Source organism: Macaca mulatta, chromosome 12, assembly GCF_049350105.2.
Source record: "Macaca mulatta isolate MMU2019108-1 chromosome 12, T2T-MMU8v2.0, whole genome shotgun sequence".
NCBI classification, from domain to species: domain Eukaryota; kingdom Metazoa; phylum Chordata; class Mammalia; order Primates; family Cercopithecidae; genus Macaca; species Macaca mulatta.
Window position 1 is genome coordinate 22,248,786 of NC_133417.1, and position 26,059 is coordinate 22,274,844.

Here is a 26,059-nt window from a genome sequence, read left to right on the forward strand (position 1 = left end):
TAGTCTCTGGGTACCATAATTATATTTGATTTCTGTTGAACATGTCAGTGGTACATGTATATATTAGTCATGATCATTACCGTATGTGAGTGAAGACTATATCAAATAAAAAGAGAGGCAGGGCATATACAGGAGCTCAAAAAAATAAAATGTGCCATGCGTACCCTGCATCATAGTAAAGAGAGAGATGTGGGATGTGAAGATGTGTTTTGGATTTTGGAGGTTAATAAAAGTTCATCATAATTGGATTGAATATTTCTTGCAACTCTTCAGTTACGTCTACTTTCTTTCCTATTCACAGCCTTTTGATTACAATTTTACTTCTAAGCCAGAGACAACTGGAAAGATATTGTGCTCAATGAGGAAAAAAACCCTTTATATTCATAATGTCCTTGATCAAGGGAACTGTGTTTATTCTTCTTTATAACTTTGTATATAGATGGAAAGATAGATGTCAGTGTCAATGTATCTGTTAATCTATATTTGTGTTGACAAACAGATTTCCTGGGCCATCAAGGCCAAGACTAATAATTGTATAGAATACCAAAGGAGTATGAGGACACCAGATATTTTACTGCAAACTTTTCAAATGCATACAGATTCCATCTGGAATACATGAAGTTCTATGCAGGGCACATATTTGAAGCTCAATAAATGCTTGTTGATGAACACCAAACGTAACTTTCATCCCATTTCCCCAAGCTTTTTTTTTTTAATTTTAAAAATCAAAACATAGTTTTATATTTCAAGAAATTAGTGGTAACATAAATATTTAGCTTCTTTATTCTAAAGTTTAGTTTGTATTTCAAATAATCTTTAAGTACTTTGATCATTGCATATCTAGGTCATAGAAATATATTTTTTCTTACATAGTTTTTGTTCCTAAATGTTAACACTGAATTTTATCATAAATCCCTTTTCTCTCTCTTGGTGTTTAAGTATTGTCATTTTAAGACAAACTGAAACCTTAAAAATATTTTCTTGAAGAAAACTATTTACATTTAAATTCCAAACAGAAGTTTGAATATCATAGTTAGTATATAAGATTGCCACAGTATGATTTTTTATAGTAGATATTTCCATTTTATTGATTTCAAACAATGTTAATACAGATGAAATTTAATCTAAACTTTGGTAAAAGCACAATTTTACAAACAACATAGCAATAAATACAACTTTTTTGTCATTTGGAGAGAAGTAAATATGCTTCATGGTACGCTTTTTAAGCATTTCTTTAGTTTTAGTATGAAATTATCTACTCTTGATAGAAAGATATTTTTTCATACATAACTCTGAAAAGAAAAGTCAGCCTTGATAACAATGATTTATATTCCGAATCTCATTTACAAGTCTCTGGTCTGTGAATCAGGAACTAAGTATGTCATAATTTCAATAGCGTCCTATGTGTTTTTACTTTTTATTTGATTTTTAAAGTTTTAATCTTTATTTTAGATTTGGGGGTACACATGTGGATTTGTTACAAGGTATAGTGTATGATACTGAGATTTGGACTTCTATTGATCCCAGTTACCCAAATAGTGAACATAATAACCAAAAGGAAGTTTTTCATGCCTTGTTCCCCTTCTCTGCTCCCCACCTTTGGAGTCACTAATATTGGTTGTTCCTGTCTTTATGTCTGCCTGTACTCAAGATTTAGCTCCCACTTATAAGTGAGAATATGTGATATTTAGGTTTCTGTTTCTTCATTAATTCATTAGGATAGTGGCTTCCTACTGCATCCATGTTGCTGCAAAATACATGCTTTGGTTCATTTTTATGGCTGCACAGTATTCCATTGCGTATATGTACCACATTTTCTTTATCCACTCCACCATTTTGGGGTACCTAGGTTGATTTCATGTCTTTGCTATTATGAATAGTGCTGCAAAGAACATGCAAATATATGAGTCCTTTTGGTAGAACAATTTATTTTCCTTTGGGTATATACCCATTAATAAGATTGCTAGTCCAACGCTAGTTCTAATGTAAGTTCTTTGAGGAATCTTCAAATTGCCTTCCATAGTGGCTGAACTAATTTACATTTTCACCAACACCATATAGGCATTCACTTTTCTCCACAGCCTCACCAACATTTGTTATTTTTGACCTTTTTTTTTTTTTAAAAAAAAAAAAAAAAACCCTTTGTGGTTTAGGGTACTATGCAGGTTTGTTATATAGATAAATTGCATGTTGCAGAGGTTTGGATTAGTGGAAGAAAAAAGAACATAATAAACTACAGGAAATATTATGTCTCAATCTATTGGGAAAGAAGGAAGTGAAACTGCTGTTATAAGAGTCCATGCCTCTTGAGTCTAATAGTCATTGCTGTGCTAAGAACATTCTCATTCTCCCAGGTTCAGTAACCTCACGCTCCTCTCTGTATCTCCTTCTACAGATCTTTGGGAAAAAAGGCACATGCAGAATAATACAATTAATATTTGTCCAGCTTAATGTATCTACATTTTAATGAGAATTTTAGTAACCATTTACTTGTTAGATTTGAATTTCAAACTAAAGTTTGAATATCCGTAGTTAGTATATAAAATTGCCATAGTATGAAACAGCTGAATGCTTGTTGAAAATTTATAAAATATACACAGAAAGGAAAAAAATAAAAACAACTCAATCACTCTAGCAGAAAATCATTTAATATTTTGGCATATTGAATTCTAGTATTATTTTCTTTGCATATACAGGTGTGTATATGTATGTAATGCAATTGTGAATACACTATATATATAATTCCATATTGTGCTATTTTTAATTAATATATTATCTGCACATTTCAATGTCATTAATTTTTTAAATATTAATTTTTATGACTGCTTAGTATTCCATTAAATAGAGGCAAATTGATGTATTTGACCGTATACCTCATTGTGTGCATCTAGAATCTATGCAATTTTTTATCTTTATAAATTATGTTGCAAGAAAAATACACATTATCTTCAAGAGCCTCATGAATATAAATTCAACTCTATTGTATTAAACTATCAATTTGGTTGATGATTATAAAAAAATAACATTTTGGCCAAGAAGATACAAAATAAGATAAAAATAAGATAATTTTGACTGGGGGCTGAATATAGGCCAAAGGGCAGGTAATAATGTCTTTAGAGTTAGAAATAGCTCCTTGTGCACTGACAAACCCAACAACTTCTGCAGTTCAACCAAGTTAAGTTGATGGACAATAATTCCAGTATGATAAATTTGTGTCAGACAAACAAGCAAGAAACAATATAGATGTATTTTTTAGTTTTCCTATTTATGGTTCCCCTAATTATTGTAAATATTATTGATATTACTTATAATATTATTATTGCAAATAATTGTAAAATATTGATATTATTTACAAAATTATTGTAAATGTTATTGATATTATTTACAATAATGTCTCTTGTTTTTCATACAGGCTACAACAGTGACTTTTCACTGCTTCTTCAATATCCTGCATATATTATGAGAATGAGACTTCCCAGCACATTTAATAAGAAATGTCAGGTGTTCAGAGCATCTCTAAAATCAGTTCTATGAACCTCTACCATTTGAAGATCTACAAGGCTACAGACCTTGACTTTTCATTTATAATTTTTCTTTCTTTTCTTTTTTAACATTTTACCTGTTATCTTCACTTTTTACATATTTTTACTCACTTACTTTGTATTATGCTTCTAGCTATGGCACTAATATCCTCACTCTGAATGAAGAAACCAAGCCTTCAGAGGCTTAGATAACTTGCTGAAAGGCCATGATTTACCTTGATTTAATGAGTCTCCCATTTCCACATATTATACTGTCACACATTACAAAGACAGCAGGTTAAAATATCTGTGTTGGAATCTCATGTAACAAGTGAGTTTATTTTTTTCCAACATGAGTCCAATAAGATCAAAATAAAACCCAAAGCCTCACATATTATCACTTATCACAGCATGTCATTATTCAAAAGAAATGTGAAACAACTTCCATCCCATTATATATACAACTGTTCTCATTATGATAATGAAACTATTTATGGAGCACTCGTTGAATACTGATAGTTATTCCTCATGGTTTATTGTCTCCTAGGGAAGGACTGTGCTAAGAGTGTTGTTGTTTTACTACAGTCAGTTGGTGAAGGGATGTCCACTGGTCCAGAACAGGTAAGTTTAAATGTGGGTACACTTTAAAAACTTTAATAGCAATTTGATATTGCTGCAGGTTCATAACAAATGGTAAGTGGACTAATATCACTGAGTAAGTGTTGTCAAACTCATGGGGTGAGCAAATGACACACTAGCTGCACAGTAAAATCTCACTATATGATGGTATGTTTGTCTCCTGAAACCCAGATGTATTTAAAATTTACAACACATTTTTTGATTAAATGATAACTTTAATGGCTTACACTCTACCAGATAAATTTTGGAACTGTCTATTGACACAGAGTAGAAGAAAAGATTTAAAAATAAAATATGTTTGATTCATTTTATATAATAGCTCAAAATGAATATCCTGATATTGCTAAAGTTGCAATATACCCATGTAACAAACCTGAACATGTACCCCCAAATCTAAAATAAAAAGTTAAAATAAGAAAAAAAAAACTATGTAAACACACACATTTATTGAAAAAAAATTGAGAAAAACAAAATAAGTAAAAAGAAAAGGATAATCTGGAGAAAATCACTGTTACACAATAGACAATGTGATATCTCATACTATGAATGCTGTTTTGAAGTCACTTTGTTCATTTTTCTAGATCATGATCAAGTCAATAAACATGTGTATAAACTCTAGTTTTAGTGACTGTATAAGTTACCACTATATGAATGCACCTGGGATAATAAACATATTATTGTAGTATTCAACATGAACAAATTAATAGTGTTGGGACTCAGAAAATGATACCTCGAAGTATGGCATGGTGGTATGCTGAGTATGCTGAACTGACTAAGATATTGGAAGGCCTCTGAGCAGTCTCAGAAGCAAAGTCTATATCTGACCTTCTTCTGCCTTCCTGTCTCCTACCTCTCTGCCATTCCTGAAGCAAGAAATGGAAAACAGATTCCTCTACCCCAGGAAAGGTTATAAAAACTAGCAATCCCATTACTAGGTATATACCCCCAAAAATTATAAATCATTTTACTATAAAGACACATGCACACATATGTTTATTGCAGCACTATTCACAATAGCAAGGATTTGGAACCAACCCAAATGCCCATCAACGGTAGACTGGATAAAGAAAATGTGGCACATATACACCATGGAATACTATGCAGCCACAAAAAAGGGTGAGTTCTTATCCTTTGCAGGGACATGGATGATGCTGGAAACCATCATTCTCAGCAAATTAACACAAGGACAGAAAACCAAACAATGCATGTTCTCACTCATAAGTGGGAGTTGCACAATGAGAACACATGGACATAGGGAGGGGAACGTCACACACCGGAGCCTGTCAGGGGGCGGGGGACTAGGGGAGAGATAGCATTAGGGGAAATACCTAATGTAGATGATGGGTCGATGGGTGCAGCAAACCACCATGGCACGTGTATACCTATGTAGCAAACCTGCATGTTCTGCACTTGTACCCTAGAACTTAAAGTGTAATAATAATAAAAAAAGAAACTAGCATCCCTCTTTCCAAGCAAACCATAAAATCTAAAAATATTTTAACCTTCCTCTGCTTTTCTGTGTAGGAGCTGTCACAAGGAAATACACTGACCTACCTTTCAGATAATAGATCATAAGACCGTCTTTCCAGGGCAGTTCTGCCTTATATCTGGGAGGATGAAATGCTACACAGGGAGGCCAAGAAAGATCTGAACAGGTAAGACTTGCTGGGTTTCTCCCTCATTTTATTATCATTAGAGGATAACCTTTTTCTCCAGTCACACTTCAATACACTGTCCATGCTTTATTTAACCTAAGCATACAAATGGACAGTTTTCCCTAGGCCTTTGATTCTTCATTTCTAAAGTCTTCCAAGTGACATAAAACTTTGATTAAATAAGTTTGTTATGCTTTTCTCTACTTAACTGGTCTTTTGTTACAGCAGTGTTGGCTGTGACCTTTATGATGGGTGAGGAAGGCTATTATACCTTTCCACCCTACAACAGCAATGAGGTCTGTTAAAATGAGACTGTCAGGGAGGCACTTGATAAATATGTTAGATATGAGGATGACACATCAGAGCGAAACAATGAAAGAGGTCAAGTTTTATACTTTAGCATAATGATTAAAGCAGCCTCTGCCTTTTATTAGGTGTGTGCTTGGATAAGTTTCTGAGTTAAGTCTCAGTTTTCTGGGGTTAACTTTAATGTCATATGCAGTCCTATGAAATATGTACATAAAGCATCGATCACAGAGCCTCAATAGAAGGTACTCAATGTTAGATCTTTCTTTGGTGATCAACTGATTATCAAATGTGTGTAGATAGATGAATAATTTCAAATAAGATGGATTTTCAAATTTCAAGGTGACCTCGCTAGAATGAAGATGCTATAAAAATGTAGATTTCAAAGACATGAGCAGACTTGGGGTAAGGCCATTGTTAAGCTAACCATGAACAGGGGCACCCATCCGAGGCTTCAGATACATATTTTTGAGACCAGCATAACGAATGGCATCGCCTCACTATAACCTACACATATCAGGGCTGTCTAGACTCCCTCCTTCCCCTTGACCAATAATGCATTAAACATTTCCGTGATGACCTCCAAGAATTGAATGATGCTTCCAAATAAGCTTAGCTTGAACTCTTTCAAGTGACTTATGTACAAAGAAAACCAGTTGAGACATCACTTGAGAATAAAGAAAAAGCTCACATGTTACATTTAGATATAATTGTTGATAACGAGGCCAAGGTTACACATCCTACTCATATATTTCCCATTGAATTTCCAGGCTATGTGAAGAATATGTAAATAGGCCAAGTATCTAGTACTTGCCAGAAAGATCTGGGTTGGATAAAAGCACAAATCCACTCCTGTACTTAAAAAGTAACTCAGTGCACACAATCTACAGACACTGAGAAGTTCCTTCGATGGTGTTTATAAAAACTGCATGCTTTCAGAGCTCATGTTCTGTTTATTGCAATTTAAAGAGATGTCTTTTTGGCAAACTCTTTATGAAAATTACATATTTAGGTATCACTTAGAACATTTTAATAACCCTGCAGCTTTGTCCCAGGATGCCTTCTCAGGATCAAATTTAATCAATGATTAATAAAGAAATTACTTGAAAAACGATAAACTCCAAATATATTATTTTGGTAACCTATGAAGTATAAGAGTAGAATCTGTGTCCTAGATATTGAAATATGGCTTAATTTAGCATGCAGTTCACCTCTTAAATATCTGTCCTGTCCTTTGGAGCTTCAATATCACAGTGTCAGCTATACACAGGAGTAAATGCCTCTAAATAGTCCAAGCTAACCTGAGAAGGGAGATGAGACCCGTAATTTTTCATGCTTTCCAAAGTCAAAGACCACAAAATTTCTATAATTTGTCCAAAAACATGGTGAATAAAACAAGATTATTCAGCATTTCAAATCTAACAACTCGTAATACTATTGTTAAAAAAAATTCTAGCAACTTCCATTTTGTCATTTCTCTCAATAGAAAATATTTGCTACAGAATAAACAGGTGATTGGCATAATTATAATCACACATTAGAAGAATTATTTATGACAGATTTGCATATTTGGACAATGTTTAGTGATAATACATCTTTTTTATTAGCCTTCTTTAGCCACAGCATTCATTATAGTGTACATGTGAAATAATCATAGTGCAAAGCAAAAATATGTCTAGCCTCAAATTTATAAACAATTCAAAATAATATATACAGATTTGTTAAGAAAAATGCTACCTTGTGTTCTTCACACGTAATATCATTACCACAATACACATTTATCTTCCAACTGATTTCAATTAAAATTTCAGTTCATGTGAAAATGAGACTGCATATCAATGAAAATCATTCATTCATTTATTCAAAACACAGATCTCGAGTGTCTACAGATCTCCAAGAGACATATCACTGTCAACTAAACACATGCGATTTGGCCTTTGCCCTCATGGGTTAAATTACATTCTTTTTATAGCTCCCATAAATTAAGGCTTAATTCACCAGCATAAATACACTTAATTAGAGTAAGAGAGAAGAAGGAATGGACTATAAATATGACGATCTTTATTAGATACAAGGGCAAGTCTCCTTTCATCTATTATACAAATATTACACTCTATGCCTTGCAAATAAGCAAAGATATTATGCCCAAATAAAGTGAAGGGGAAAGATTAACAGCGATCCAACCATAATGATTAGTATGGTTGGGCAAATTAGAATATTCAAAGGATTAAAAACTGATTTTCTTTTCACCAACACAGTATGCCCTTATTATCTTCCATAAAGACAAAGCGAAGCCCATTAAGCCACTCAGTGGTTTTATTTTCTTATTTAATGTCAGAGATTGACTTAAGAGAACCTAAGGAGTCCCATTTGCCAGGCCAGAAAAGAAACAAAGTACCATATATTTCCAAGTCATGTCAACTTTGCATAGAGTCTCACTAGTTCGTAACACTTAAGCTTAAAAAGAAAAGCCACAGAGAAAAACAAAAACCAATCATATTGTCAAATTTGAAGCACTTAACATTTCTATGTACTAGCTCCCAAAATGTGCACTGCCAAATTGCCAAAAGAAAAATTATCTAGGGATGTGCTAGAGATGTAATATATCCTTAAAGTCATATAACTAATGATCATGAGAGCAGCAGACACAAAACTGTCAACCCAATGTTTGTCAAATAATTTATTGACGCCCTATCTTAGGAACTGATTTTCTCTCACAAGTACCAAGGTTTTAATTTAAACAATACCCATGTAATTTTTGCAGTATACTTTCAATTAAAATATTAACTACATATATCTTTTTTTTTTTTTTTTTTTCAGATGGAATCTCACTCTGTCACCCAGGCTGGAGTGCAGTGGTGCGATCTTGGGTCACTGCAACATCTGCCTTCCAGGTTCAAGCGATTCTCCTGCCTTGGCCTCCCAAAGTGCCGGGATTACAGGCAAGAGGCACTGTGCTCCGCTTACAAATATCATTTTTAAAAATTTTAATTATACAGAACTCAAAATGAATACAATGTTTGAAAAGATAGACACTTACCATTGATCCATCGAGCCTCTGGATCGTGAAGCACAAAGTCTTTCCTAAAGAGGTCTTCTAAAGACAATCTGGTTTCTGACGAATTTGTGAGTTCATCTAAAATAAAGGAAATTCTAAATTAGATACCTATCTTATGCTTGTTTTTTAAAAGGAACAAATTACAAAATTTGGAATATTTGCTCTAAAAAATATATTAACTAGATAACAATATAAAGTGACCATTTTGACATGCTTTTTGGCATTGGAACTTTGTTAATGACTTTTTAAATAAATGAAACTATTTTTACTATTAAAATTGTCTTCATCTGGTACAAATTTAATAGAGCAATCCCATGTTATGTATTAGTAATATAATACGAAAGCAGTTAAGAATTCCTGTTGTACATTGTACCCCAAAAGGCAGATTTTCTACCATTTAACTATAATTCAGCCGCCTATTTTCCAAACTCATGTTGACATATTGTTTCATTGGAAATGTACAGTTTTGTTGTAAAAACCAAAGACGGTAGACTTGAGGGACTTAAACATGTATGACTAAACTCTGAAGTCAGAAAGAAGTTCACCAAGGAAATAGAATAATTACCTACTTCCACCAAAAAATTAGTACCCAACAAATACAAAGCAGATTTGACCTAAATGTAAAGTTCAAATAATACTAGAATATTAATGATAACACATACATTTTATACTACTCTTTAATAGATAAGTTAGGTGTATTCCTCTTTCTACATTACAAAATATAAGAAATGAAAAGATAACAGGGCTTGAATACTAAAATCAGGCATCACAAACACCCTTTAACATACAAGAGGCTATAGACAGGAATATTGCATTTTCTTTGCAAAATAATAGCATTGTTTATTTGCTGTATAAATTCATCTTTGTGACTTTTCAGCTATGACCTTCACTTCGGTTGAAAATAAAATGTCAAGGATATATACTAACCTCATTAGATTTTATTTTTAAAAGGTTCAGCACTTATTACAGCAAAAGCTTTGCTTTTTTCCAGCTGAAAAGCTGGGGCAAAGAGTCAATAACTTCAAATGCAATTCCTTTTCACATAAATCAATCATGTATTTAACCCATAAAATAACTGCCAAGAAAAATTTGAAAAAAATATTATAGTAACAATAGTGAGTATTGTTTGATTATAATCTTAGCATAAGACATTGTGATTGTATAGAGATTTGCAAAATGAAATGCTGTTAGGTGATGATAAACACTTGATCATTTGCCTGGCAGTCTGAAACACCAGAATTTCTTAATTCATTCACAAATTTTCTAGTTTCATTCAAAAAATTTCAAGGCAACAGTGAAGTATTGTAAAGGAAAGGAGACATATTTCTGTCCTGTCCTGAGGGGTTTGCACATGCTTAACAAAAAATATAACAGATGTCAGGCCGGGCGCAGTGGGTCATGCCTGTAATCCCAGCACTTTGGGGGTCCAAGGCAGGTGGATCACTTGAGGTCAGGAGTTCAAGACCAGCCTAGCCAACATGGTGAAACTCCATCTCAACCAAATTATATAAAACAAAAAATTAGCCTGGTGTGGTGGTGCACATCTGAGGTCCAGCTACTTGGGAGGCTAAGGTGGGAGAATTGCTTGAATCCAGGAGGCACAGGTTGCAGTGAGCTGAGATCATACCACTGCGCCACTATACTCCAGCCTGAGAGACAGGGTGAGACTTTGCCTCAAAAAGCAAATTGTATATATATATATATATATATATATATATATATATACACACACACACACACACATACATACACACATACAGACACACACACACAATAGATGTCAGTATAAGGATAGAGACTGCTAAATGAGTTTGGAAAAAGGAAATGTCTCACGAAAAAATCAGAGAAGGCCTCACTTAAATATAAAATGACCAACTCTCACTAATTCCTGGGTAAGAATGCAAAATGGTACAGTCACTTTGGAAAATAATCTGGCATTTTCTTATAAAACTAAACAAATTATTTTCATACCATCCAGTAATCATGCTCCTTGGTATTTACCCAAAAGGAGTTAAAAACGTATTAACACAGAAAAATCTACACACAGACGTTTATAGCAGCTTTTTAAACCATCGCCAAAATTTGAAAGCAACCAAGATGTCCTTCATTAGGTGAATGGCTAAATAAACTAGATAAATTGGCTATTATTCTGTGCAAAAAAAAAAAAAAAAAAAAAAAGAGCTATCAAGCCATGAAAAGATATGGAGGAAACTTAAACACATGTTATGAAGTGAAAGAAGCCAACAAGAAAAGGCTACACAGTGTATAATTTCAACTACATGACATTTTGAAAAAGCAAAAATATAGAGATAGTAAAAATATCAGTGGTTGCTAGGAATTGCGAGGTAAGGAATGAGCAGGTGAACAGAGAGAATTTTTAGGGTGGTGAAGTTATTCCACATGATTCTACAATAGTGGATAAATGTCCTTATTTACTTGTCCAAACCCATAGAACACAACCCACTGGAGAGTGAATCCAAACCGACTTTGGGTGATAATGATGTGGCAATATAGTTTCATCAGTGATAGCAAATGTGCCACTCTGGGGGCAGGGGATGTTGATAATGGGGGAAGCTATGCATATATCAGGCACAGGGGGGTCGGAATAGAATATGGGAAATTCCTTTCCTGTACCTTTCACTCAATTTTGCTGTGAATATAAAATTTCTCTGAAAAATAATATATTAGCAAAAAAAAAAAAAATTAAACAAAAAACCCTGGGTACTACAGGTTTCAAAAGGCAGAGGAAGGGAATACTAGGGGCAGGAGAAGGAGGAAGAACATTTGAGATAAAATCCAGAATTCAGCTTCCATCATAAAAGTATGGGATTTTAATCAGATGAGCTAATTTTATTAGGGTTTCAGAAATATATTTATTCTATGAAGTATCTCAATAAAACCAAGGTTTGACATAAATTTCAAAATTTTTAAATTTCCCCATCACATAAATTTACCATTATTTGTCTAATCAGATCCCTTCAATTTTTAGAGAATTATATTTTTTACCATCTAAATTTGATAAACATTGACTTATTTGATACAATAAATTTACATAGGTAAAGGTGGGAGGTAGGCATGTGCTTGTTTCAGTGAGAGAGACTATGCTAACACAAACTATTAAATAAATGATCCTTATCTATTAAATTTAAAATATTAACTGTATTGTATATAAATATCTTTTATATGTATGCATCTGTTTGTCTTCTAAAAATATTTAGTTTCTTCCTAATGAGTTCCACATATTTCATTTACATTTTTAGGAAGATGTTAATTTAAGAAAAGGCTGTAAGTCCACCACATCAAATAATCTTATTTTCAAATACATTTTAAAATAATATTTTGGTAATTTTCAAACATGGTATCTTTCATGTGAGCTTTAAAATCATATTACAACTCATTCAAATAGAAATTTTATTTAAATAACACTATATATATATTATATACTTACACACAACAGTGTAAACTGAAAAACTTTAAACATTTCATAATAAGGCTTTTCATTCAGAAATATTCCATCCTCATTTTATGTACATTAATACTATTTTATCTTTGATTTTTCATGTAAGTCCTTTACCCTTCCAATTGAATTTAGTGCAAAGTATATATAGTTTGTTATTGTGAACAGAATATTTCCCATTCTCATTCTAAATGATTTTTATACCCATAAGGTTAATGATTACACCATATCACATTTTCTTAAATATTTCAATTATGAATTTTTATTTTCTACATATTATAGCATCTGTAAAAATATTATTTTTTTATTTATTTTCCAAAGTTTAAGCAACTAATTATACTATGTATGCATTTGCTTCCCAGGTAATTGAAGATTCATATGAAGTTGCAAGAAATATTACAGAGAAATTCTGTGTACCCTTCATTCAGTTTCTCTCAATGACAAGTAACATCCTGCATAATAATATCATGAAAAGAAACTGATATTGATATACTCCATCAACCTTACTCAATTTCCCCAGTTTTACATGTATTCATTTATTCACGTGCATTCTTGTGTGTTTAGTTCTATGCAACTGCATCACATGTGACCAGCACCAAAGTCAAGAACAGTTCCATCACTAGGAATTCTTGTGCTACCCTTTTATTAATAGTCCCCCCCACCCAATCCCTTGGCAATCAACCACTACTCTGTTCTCCATCTTTAAAATTCTGTAATTTTAAGAATGCTATATAATCGGAATCATACCATACCTAAGCTTTTGGATTGACTTTTATCACTCAGAATAATTCCCTTGAGATCCATTCAAGTCGTTGAGTGTATCAATAATCTATTCCTTTTGATGGCTGAGTAATATTCCAGGGTACTGATATACCATTCTTTAACTCTTCACTCATTGAAGAACATTTGAGTTATTGCTATTTCTGGTTTGAGGATATTATAAATAAAGTTACTAAAAACATTTGTTTATAGATTTTTGTACAAACATAAATTTTCTTTTGTCCAAGACAAATGCCCAAATATGAAGTTGCTGAGTCAAATGTAAACACATTAGTTTTATTTAAAAATTCCATACGCTTTTTTACCATAGCTGTATCATTTTACATTCTCACTAGCAACGTATAAATGATCTAGTTTCTCTGCATCCTTGACAGCATTTGATGTCATTTAAAAAAATGACTATTCTTATATATATGTAGTGATATCCCCTTGTGGTTTAATTTGCATTTCTCTAATAGCTAATGAGGTTGAACATCATTTAATGTGTTTATTTATGATCCCCATACAGTCTTCAGTGAAATATCTGTTCATATAATTCATCCATTTTCTAACTGAATTATTTTGTTGGTGTGTTTGTTTAACTGCTGCATTTGAAGAGTTCTTCGTCTATTCTAAACACAAATCCTTTGTCAGATACGTGAATTTCAAATATTTCCCTCCAGTCTGTAACTTGTCTTTTCACCCTCTTTAGAAAATGTTTTGTGGAGAAAAAGGTATCAATATTTGTGAGGTCCAGGTAATCAATTTTTCCTTTTATGAAATATGCTTTTGTTGTCAAGTCTAACAATGTTTCGCCTATTTCCTGGTCTTGAAACTTTCTCCTATGGCTTTTTCCTAAGAAATGTTATAGTTTTATATTTCACATACTAGTCCCTGTTCTATTCTGAGTTGCTTTTTGTATATGTTTGCACATGGCATGAGGCATAATATGAAGTTTTGTTTGCTTGCTGGTTTATTTTGTTTTGTGTCTATGGATGACTAATTGTTCCAACTTCGTTTTTGAAAAGCATTTGTTTAATTCTAGTGAATTATTTCATTAGCTTGAATGTGAAAAATGGTATTGAGCTGGGCAAGGTGGCTCATGTCTATAATCCCAGCTGCTTGGGAGGCTGAGGCAGGAGGATCAGTTGAGTTTAGGAGTTAGTTCAAGGTTAAAGTGAGCTATGACTGTGCCACTGCGCCACTGCACTCCAGCCTGGGCAAGAGAAGTGAGACCTAATCCCTAAAACTAAAAAAATTTAATTAAAAAAAACACAAAACAATGCTGAATGATCATAGTGTTAGTGACATTCCTGTCTTTTTTTCCATTATGAAATAATCATTATTTCTTTCCAGACTCTTATACAAACATATTTTTTCCTTTAATACTTGATATAAAAATTACATAAATAAAATCTCCTGTTTACAAGCACCCTATATGTCTGTAACAAAATCCAACCATGTTGAATTCTTATTTTTATACTATTACATTAATATGTTAAATTTTTATTTAAATGTTTACATCTGTTAATAAATAAAATTACACAGTCCTTTGTTTTCTATTCTGTATTATATTGATCACTTAGCACATTAACACATTTATCAAATATTTTTGAACTTGTACTTATTTTCTGTGTTATGGAATAGTTTAATAATTTTAATAATAAGAATATTTTTTAACTCCAATTGCCCCTGGAACTTATTCTAAAATCAGCCCTTCAACGTAGTTCAAACACTCGTAAATAAATCTTCTGTTTAAACAATAATGAGGAGAGATTATGTAATTTAAGAATTAATTCATTTGACTTTATTGAATACTGAGAATACTATATACTTTAATCATTTCTTTGTTTTTTTTTCTTCTTCTGTGTTGCTTTCTTTGTTCCTTTCCTTAAATTTTCCTTAGCTGCCTACCCTGCAGTCTCTTGAATTTTTCATTCCTAGAATAAAGACTCCTTCCTCACATATATAATGAATAATTAAGCTTCTCTTTTAATAGCTTCCGAGGCTAACTTCTATCCCGTCTTTTTTTTTTTTTTTTTTTTTTTTTTATGAGCAGGCTTCCCCCTATCTCATCATAATCATTTGGGTTGCTCATCCTTTGCAACCAATCCTCTCTCTTCTGAATGTCCCCCAAACCCTACTGGGTATTAGTATCCTCATTTCACAGAGAAACAGGCTCAGCAGTGTCGACAAAGACCACATAACTAGTAAGTGGCAGAGCTGAAACTTGAACCTGCATCTCTCTGACTTTAGGTTTTCTTCGTTAAACTATACTGTCTCCCAAAAATAAGTTTTCTTTGCTTTTCCCTTTAATAATGTATTAATAGCATCTTTTCACAAGACAATATACAGTCTTATAAAACTATTTTAAGAATATTCTTATTGCCTTTTAGTCACAAGAACCCTTCTTCCAGCTGAAATCCAACTCCTTAGTGTAAGCCCGTCTGGACCTTATTAGCATCCCATTCTGCCTCAACTTGCCCAGGAAGGTAATATTAGCATAATCTCTTTTCTCAAAGAGACAAATGTCACAGCATTCATAAAAATGTAGGATTTTTTTTTTCTTTCTTCAAGACAATTGTCTGCAATACGACTTACATTCCAAGCTTACCCTCTGCACGTTGTTACAGGCAATTTATAGTTGCAACAGGACTCAGTCATCAGCAAACATTTATTACTCACATTCCAACCTAATTTAGCAAGAACTTAATTTATGTTAGAATCAGACCCAGGGAGAATCACCTAGAGAAATTTTGCTATTTGATACATTTAAATAATTTTCTCTTTATTTTTACCTAACAAACAGAGAAATCTGGATGTCAATCATTCATCTCAATCGCTCACACTGAGCAATGAGAAGGCGGTTCAGAAGAAAAGTATTAGACTGTAAATCATTTTAAGAGACATTCTTTCATATAAAGCTCCTTTCTTATTAATCTTTAGAGAAAGAAATTCTAAAATCAATACTTAGTCCCTAATGTAAAGAAAATATTGCTAAAATTTAATATTCACCTCTTATAGGCTGTTCTCTTTACTAGCAAGGTATTTGAGAACATATCTCATCTCTAGTGATTCTATAACAAAACATAAGGCACAATTTTATATATATATATATATATATATATATAGAGAGAGAGAGAGAGAGAGAGAGAGAATATACAGGTATGAAAGTCTGAAAACCTAATATATGTTAATAGTTGCTATTAAAAGTGTAAATATTTGTCAACCCTATCAGATACTATAATTATGAATAGTGACACAAAAATCCAAATAAATGCATGGTTTAACAATTCACAAGTATTTAGAGACCTGGAAGCAGAATCCTTAATGGTTAAATAGTTACAAGGTAATATAGAATCTTAAGTAAAAAGTTCAGCTTTGACAATATGAATGTGGCAACAGAACTGAAATTGAATAATTCACGCCATGTTCTTTTCTCTGCTCTATTTGGTCATTTAAGATCATAGACTGCTATGGGTATTTCTGTTCTTTCTTCCAAAAATCCAATCTTCCTTTTAAATGGCCTTTTGAAATGAGTTGGCTGCATAATCTTAGAAGAAAAAAAAGAAAGTTCTTCAGCATTCAACTGAAGAAAAGCTAATTTATGACTTTAAGTTCTTGGTTCCTCTTTGCTAAAAATAATTGTGTTAGTTTTATCTAGTTTATTCTTGATATCAGAGGTTCAGAAATATTTCTTTAATTTAAATCCGATTCAAAATAATTTCCTATTAAAACAGAAATAGAAAGAAAAATCTAATCAAGTAGTTATTTAAAATTTCCCACAAGAAGAATAAGCCATTTTCCTTTCTACTCACATGAATCTCCCTTAGCTGGGTTTTCCCAGTACCACCACCTCCATTCCCAGAGCGGTAGTTTAAACATTTATTCTTAATCATTTTCTTCATTTTCCCTGTCATATGGGATAGTCTTCTAGTGCATTTCCATTTTAAACATTATTGAATAGCTCATTGAAAAAACATCACTTTACCCCTCCTTGCACAGCCAGATGAAACTATAGAATGCAAATCACAATAGTCAATATTAAATTCTAGATTTTTGAAAATATCGGCTGTTGATTTGTACATTCTCTAACTTGTCAGCAGATCCTAAGATTTTGTTTTAGTACTTAACATCTGAAATATAAATTCTATTCTTATCTTCTTTTTAAAATATCCCTTCTTTTCTTTCCCTATGATGCTGAAATTTTAGGCAGCAGATGAAATATTGTCTAAATTTATGTCATTTGAGATCAAGATAAGATCACAAACTTGGTTTTTAATGTTTCCTAATTTATCACCTAGAAAATGAACAACAGTTTCTTCTTTTCTACTTAAGAAATTTACAATTTTTAAGGTAAATTTAAAAAATAAATTTCAATAGTTAATTTGTATAGTAGTTAATATGCTTTGGCTATGTCCCTGCCCAAATCTCATTTTGAATTGTAACTCCCACAATTCCCATGCGTCATGAGAGGAACCCAGTGGGAGATGATTGAAATATGGGGGTGGGTCTTTCCTGCACTGTTCTCATGATACTGAATGAGTCTCATGAGATCTGATGGTTTTAAAAATGGGAGTTTCCCTGCACAAGCTTTCTTTTTGCCTCCTGCCATCCCCGTAAGGTGTGACTTTCTCTTCCTTGTCTTCCACCATGATTGTGAGGCCTCTCCAGCCATGTAGAACTGTAAGTCCAATAAACCTCTTTCTTTTGTAAATTCCCCAGTATCAGGTATATCTTTATCAGCAGCGTGAAAATGAACTAATACAGTAGTGGAACAGAAAAAAAATAAAAAGATATATTCTGGTATATTTTGCATAGATTTTTTGGGTTATGTTTTGTTTTGTGTTTTACATAAAAGAAGACATATAGAAATCACTAAGCAAATTACTTAGCTCATTTAATTTCAGCCATTGTCTTTATTATTATTAAAATGCAAAATGTATAGGGCCACATAAAACACCTTCACATTGTTCAATTTCAGACACAAAAAAAATGTTTTTCATTCTCTCGAAATATGTTCATAGTTGTTCTCTTCAGCCAAAATGTTTCTACGTATATTCTCAGATTTACCTTTAGAAACACGATATGAAGTTGCTTCTTTATAGTTACAGGAAAAATATAGTAAAATGTAAAATTCACCCAGAAGTCTCTTTTCAGAAGTGTATTTAACTACGCTGACTTTATAAGTTTCAAAATATGAATCGGAAAAATAATAATCTATAATTCAAGCTCTTTAATGAAGAAAACCAAATAGCTCTCACTTAGTATTGTGAAACGTAATTCATCCATTCAAGCAAAAGTCAAAAAGGAAAAGTCAGTCACACTACATCTGTTTTACAGTCCCAGGAAATCACCTTTGTTCTTCCTGGCATATGAGGGATTTCCTTCTATATCTCTTTCTTTTGCCTTTTCTTACTCTTTTGACTCTCTTGATGTAGCAATAGCTAGGTTTCTTGAAAAAAAAAAAAGAATCTGGTCAATTCCTGATCAATTCTACTAATTAGAACTACTTTTGACTCAGATTATCTCTGTATCTTACAAAGCCTAATAATACATACTCTTTAACTTAATTTCTTTCCTGGGTCAGATAATCATCCAATGAATGTTCTTTCCTATCTGAGTATATTTCCAAAATAGGACTTTTGTACAGAAAACCATATTTTAGTTATAAATACATTTTTAAAATTCAACATGGGGTAAGAAATTAAGACCAAACTGTGCCTATATTAAATAGAATGAGGAGGACAGTTGACAAATAAAAGATTATTTATTATCTGCTTCTTTCTTTTTTCTCACCAAACTCTGCTCTTTTCTCAACAAATATAGAAATAATATTTAGGAAATTCATACTGAACACATAAAACAAAAGCATAAACTGCAAGAAGTTTACCTTGTACAATGCCTTCACCTTCCCTGCAGTGCCCAGCACACGGTAATAAATCTAACCTCTGCTTCTGTATTCTCAAAAGGGGATAAGCAATGATGCTTCAAAAACAGTGATCAGAGTTAGAAGGTCATATTTTAGTCCTAATTCAACCCATCACTAGCAGGTATCTCCTTGGTTAGATCATTCCATTTATTTATGCATCATTTTTTGCATTTGCAAAGACAAAGGGTTGGACTAAACCACACTATATCCAACAGGGTTCTAAGGACTCTAGTGAACTCTTTCAGGACAGAGAAGAGATAAGGGAAGGACAGAGGTTATGTGATTAGACCTCTTCAGCCAGAATGGTGCTGCTTTGGCATGTTTGGTTCTTTGCATAGAATTTTATTTGAAGCACTACACATACATACTTGCACACACACAAAACACATACAAACACACATGATGAGCTGCACACTAGCTTGCATCTCTTAGGATTCTCTAATTTCTGGTATATTTTATACTAGCTCTTTCATTTTCAGCAGCGACTCAAAGTGCTCATCAAATAAGAAATGTACTTTTCAGTTCTGAAGGACTATTATTAAATTTTACCTCAAACTTATCATCCCTTGAGTACATAAGTCAAGAGCTTTAGGATTTACTCGTAGTTTTAATTAGCCAAATTAGTCAATCATTCAAAATGCTAATCATTCTCAACCCTCTTTCCGAGACTGTTTTCAAATTAACATCTCCTGAATATGAGTAAAGCATCTAAATATGAGAAATGTATGAAGGTTTTCCACGTTAGAAGAAGTAAAGAACACTTACACACTGTGATACATACACATGTGTGCACACATACACCCTGAAATGACGTCATCCTTTTACCCTAAAGTGGTATGGCGGCTCTATAAAGTCATAAATTTAAGTTCCTCTTTCACACATGCTGCTTGCTTCTATCACATTACCATGACCAAATTTTTATTCCATGTCTTTATTACCGTACACCAGACGTTTCCAGTGTATGGTTGTGGATTTCAGGAAGACAGGTGTCACAGAAGTCAAAACTGTATTCATAATAACCCAAAGACATTATTGTCCTTATCAATGGGTTGAAAATTTCACTTGTGATGCAAAAGCAATGGTTGATAAAACTCCAGCCACCCTTTCATGAGTCGACACTGTGACATCAAACAATCGTCATTATATTCTTTATGGCCATATAGCCTCAATTTAAAAATAAACCCAGTTTCAGTTCAGAAGTAGTGAAAAATATTAATTGTACTAAATCTTGACTCTCAACATCTTTTTAAATATTTGTGTGGTGCAGTATGTCAAAATAAAATAAAATAACACCAGCACATATGAAATATGATGGTTATCTCATAGAAAAGCATATGGGCAGTTGCTTGAGTTATGAGCTAAACTCACCACGTTGTTTTTCATAGAACATTATTTTTAATGGAAGGAATGAGTAACAAATTATAATTATTCAGATTTAAGTGTTCGACAGATGTTTTTCTTCAAAATGAAGTAAACTTTTTCTTCACAAAACCCACAATTGGCTGTATTTGTTACAAACAATAAAATTCAAGCTTTCAAGCAAGAAAATGAATTTTAGAAAACTGATATTCTCCATCTTGAGTTTGAACATTTCTCAATAATCCTCTAGTGAGCTTTTTCTAGTGAAATCATCAGTGAAATTAATCATGATTTTTAATAGCTGTACAATCACGTTCACTAAATGACAGGGGTATGTTCTGAGGAATGTGTCATCAGGCAACTTCATGGTCGTGCAAACACTGTAGAATGTACTTACACAAGCCCAGATACTAAAGCCTACTGCGTATCCATGCTGTAAGATACAGCCTATTACTCCTAGACTACAAACCTGTACTGCTTGTTAATGCACTGAATACCATAGGCAATTATAACAAAATGGTAACTACTTGTATATCTAAACATAGAAAATGTATAGTAAAAATACAGTATAAATGATAAAAAGAATGGTACACGTGGATAGGGCACTTCAAGAACGGAGCTTGTAGGATTGGAAGTTATTCAGAGTGAGTCAGTGAGTGATGGGTGAATGTGAATGTCTAAGATATTATTGTACACTATTATAGACTTTATAAGCATTGCATAGTCTACATTAAACATATAATTTTTTTCTTTCTTTAATAGTAGATTAACCTTAGCTTCCTGTAACTGTACTTTATCAATGTTTTTCATCTTTGACACTTTAGTGATAATATTTAGCTTAAAAACACAAACACATTTCATAACTGAACACAAATATTTTCCTTCTTTATGTCCTTATTGCATAACCTTTGCCTATTTTAATTTTGTTTTACTTTTAAGAAATGAAGACATAAACACACACGCACATTAGCCTAGGCCTACACAGGGTCAGTATCATCAGTATCAGTCTTCCACCTTTATATCCTATTCCACTGAAAGGTCTTCAGGGTAAACAACATGCATGGAGCTGACATCTCCTATGATAATCATGCTTTCTTCTGGAATACCTCCTGAAGAACTTTTCTGAGGCTGTTATACTGTTAACTTATGTTTTAATAAGTAGAAGGAATGCACGGTAAAATAATCAAAGTGTAGTATATTAAAAACATAATACAGTAATACAGTAGTCTATTATCATTATTAAGTATTATGTATCATATGTAATTCTATGTGATATAATTTTACAGGACAGGCAACACAGTAGTTTTATTTATGTCAGCATCACCACAAACACCCGAGTAATGCATCACACTACTATGACCTTACTATGGCTATGTCACTAGGTGATAAGAACTTTACAGTTGAATTATAATCAAATGGGACCACCAAAATATATGAAGACTGTCATTGATCTGAAAGACATTATAATGTGCATGACTGTATAATAAGCTCCACTGACATTTGGAAGACCTGCATAACTCAATGAACTAATATTTTACAAATGACCAATTCATATTACAGAAGCAGATGTGGGTAAGAGTCTTTCAACGTGTAAGATGAACCAATCGACTTTAATGTAGCAGATTATTAAAATATTATTCAGATTTTACACTGTGATTAACCTTCAAGCATCTATCACTTATCTAGTTTTCAAGAAGTAACAGCAAAAAACCTCTACAATTATCTGAAATAGCTATTAACATACATATTCTAACTATGTGTGTTTATGAGGTCAGAATTTCTACATATACCTCAACCAAAACAACGCATTGCAAAAGAATTAACAGAGGAGCAGATATGAGAATTCTGCCATCTTCCTCTGAGTTAGACATTAAATACATTTGTAAAAATGTAAAACACCACCATTTATTTTGCCTTGTTTTGAAAAACATCACTGTTTTCATTTTACGTTATTTATATATAATTGTTTTATTATTGTCATCTTAAATAAATTAATACATATTTTATTTGGAATCTCAGAATTTATTTGCAATGTCTAATTTTGCAAATGGTGATATATGCAATTCAAATATCCCAGAGCATTTTTGGGTCCTCAGTACTTTGTTAGAGTACACTACACTAAGTTCTACTGCATGTACTTTATTGTGTATTTTACAAGTTTATGTTTTTCCACATTTCAAACCACCAGGGTTATAATAAATATTATTCAAGTCTCAAAAGATGTTGACTTTCTTTTCTATTTGGTAATATCATCAGCTTTAATAACCTTACTCTATTGTATTATTATTTAGTACTTCATTATCAAGAACTTTCACTAAAACAATTCTCCGACATTTTTATTGCAAGAGTGGATAACCGGATAAATTTGTCACTGGTCAATACATGCATACTCATTTTATTGTGCTTTGCTCAATTACACTTTGCAGACATTGTTTTTACAACTTGAAGGGTTGTGGTAGCCTGTTGTCAAGCAAGCCTATTGACACCATTTTTCTGATAGCATGCAGTCATGTTATGTCTCTGTGTCAAACTTTGGTAATTCTCACAATCTTTCAAACTTCATTATTATTATATCTGTTATGATGGTCTATGATCAGGGATCTCTGATACCACTATTGTAGAGGAACCATGAACCATGCTCATATAAGAGCATAATGTTGTGTGTGTTCTAATTGTGACATCAACCAACTGATCCCCTGTTTCTCTCTCTCTCTCTTCAGGCCCCGCTATTCCCTGAGACATAACGATATTGAAATTAGGGCAACAGTAGCCTCTAAGTATTCCAGTGAAAGGAAGAGTCAAATATCTCTCACTTTAAATCCAAAACTAAAATCAATTAAGCTTAGTGAAGAAGGCACATCAAAAGCTTAGGTAGGCTGAAAGCTAAGCCTCTCGCTCCAAACAGTTAGCCATGAAAAGTTCTTAAGGGAAATTAAAAGTGCTAATCTGGTGAACACACGAATGATAGCAAAACAAAACGGTCTTATTGTTGATATGAAGAAAGAAAGTTTTTGTGGTCTAGATAGAAGATCAAACTAGCCACACCTTTCCCTTAAACCAAAGCCTAATCTAGAGTAAGGTCCTAACTCTCTTCAATTCTGTGAAGGCTGAGAGAGATGAGAAGGCTGCAGAAGAAAACTTTGAAGCAAAGAGAGATTGGTTCATAAGGTTTAAGGAAAGACCCTATTTCTATAACATCAAAGTGCAAGGTGAAGCAGCAAGTGCTGATGTAGAAACTGCAGCCCGTTATCAAGAAGTTGTAGCTAGGATCATTGATGAAGGTGGCTACACTAAACAAGAGATTTTCAACGTAGACAAGACAATACAGCCTGCTATTTTAAGAAGATATTATCTAGAACTTTTTTTTTTTTTTTGAGACAGAGTCTCGCACTATCACCCAGGCTGGAGTGCAATGGTGCGATCTCGGCTCACTGCAACCTTCACCTCCCAGGTTCAAGTAATTGTCCTGCCTCAGCCTCCCAAGTAGCTGGGACTATAGGCACGTGCCACCCTGCCTGGCTAATTTTTGTATTTTTAGTAGAGATGGGTTTTCATCGTGTTAGCCAGGATGGTCTTGATCTATCTAGGACTTTCATAGCTAGAGAGGAAAAGTCAATGTCTGGTTTCAAAACTTCTAAGGAGAGGCTGACTCTTCTGTTAGAGGTTAATGTAGTTGGTGGCATTCAGTGGAAGTCAAGCTCATTTACTATCCTCAAAACCCTAGGGCCCTTAAGAATTATGCTACAGTTACTCAGCTTGTGCTTTATAAATGAAACAAGAAAGCCTGGTTGACAAAATTTGGATACAGCATGGTTTACTACATATTTTAAATCCACTATTGAGACTTACTGCTCATAAAAATATTCCTTTTAAAATATCACTGCTCATTGACAATACACCTGGTTATCCAAGAGCCCTGATGAAGAGGTACATCAATATTAATGGTTGTTTTCATGCCTGCTAACACAACATCCATTCTGCAGCCTACAAATCAAGAAGTAATTTTGATTTTCCAATGTTGGTAATTTAGAATTGCATTTGGTAAGGCTGTCATAGATACTGATGCTTCCGAAGGATCTGGGCAAAGTGAATTAAAAATCTTCTAGAAAGAATTCACATTTCCAGATGCCATTAAGAACATTTGTAATTTATGTGAAAAGGTCAAAATATCAACATTAACAGGAGTTTGGAAGAAAATGATTCCAATCAGCACTGATAACTTCAAGAGGTTCAAGGCTTCAGGGCAGGAAATAACTGCAGATGTGGTAGAAGCAGCAAGAGAATTTGAATTAAAAGTGGAACATGAAGATGAAACTGAACTGTCGCAATCTCAAAATAAATCTTAAATGAACAAGGAATTTTTTCTTATGGATGAAGAGAAAGGAATAATTTCCTGACATGGAACCTACTCCTAGCTAACATGCTGTAAACACTGTTGACATGACAACAAAGGATTTAGAATATTACATAAACTTAGTTGATAAAAAAGTAGGATTTGAGAGGGAGGAGCAACTCCCATTTTGAAAGAAGGTTTACTGTGGAGAAAATATTCTCAAACAGCACTGCATGCTATGGAGAAAATTTTGTGAAAGGAAGTGCTAGTCAACGTGGCAAACTTTATTTCTGTCTTATTTTAAGAAATTGTCACAGTCATGCCCACCTTCAGCAACACCACCTTGTTCAGTTATCAGTCATCAACATCAATGCAAGACCCTCTACCAAAAAAAAGATTATGATTTGCGGAAGGCTCAGATCATCAAATAGAATTTTTTAACAGCAAAGCAATTTTTATTTAAGTTCTGTTCAATTTTATAACACATAATGCAATTGCACACTTAATAAACCACAAACACTAAAAATATAACCTTTACATGCAGTGGGAAACCAAAAAAATTGTATGATTTTCTTTATTGGAATAGTTGTTTAATAGCAGTGTTCTGAAACTAAACCTGCAATATTACAATGTATGCCTGGATTTATTGAGAACTTAGTTGTAATAGAAACTATTATGAATAATATAATAAAGTAGAAAGCAGTGTAGGTGGTAAAGATATAAACCTTATGCTGGGCTTCAAATATAATAAGGAATTCAGGTTTATCGCAATAAAAGAGGCAGGAAGTAAAGATTAAGGTAGAGTTGTAAATGGGTTGGCTAAGTGTTGAAGTGTGAAACACAGAGCTAATCTGAAAAGGTATTTTACCCTCTCTGTTTTTTATTTCTCCCACCCTCCACACCCCACCACAGCCACATTTGCCTCCTAATATTCGAGAAAATATTTGTAAACCAAAAAATCAAGCAAAACAGAATAATCAAACAGAAAACCCTAGCCAAACACAACCTAAAGAACAGACTCCAGAGAACACACATGGTGA

General features: G+C 33.0%; 1 protein-coding gene across 3 annotated transcripts in view; it reads right to left on the bottom strand.

Annotated features, from left to right (window-relative positions):
• The window catches only part of DPP10 (dipeptidyl peptidase like 10), a 701,607-nt gene that overhangs the window by 513,107 nt on the left and 162,441 nt on the right, over nt 1–26,059 (bottom strand). For all 3 annotated transcript variants that reach the window (XM_077956499.1, XM_015109936.3, NM_001265998.1), the window contains 1 exon segment: nt 9,162–9,257. Coding sequence is in view for 2 of the 3 variants with exons in the window: in XM_015109936.3 (XP_014965422.2) it covers nt 9,162–9,257 (96 nt within the window). In the remaining variant the exon portion in view is untranslated.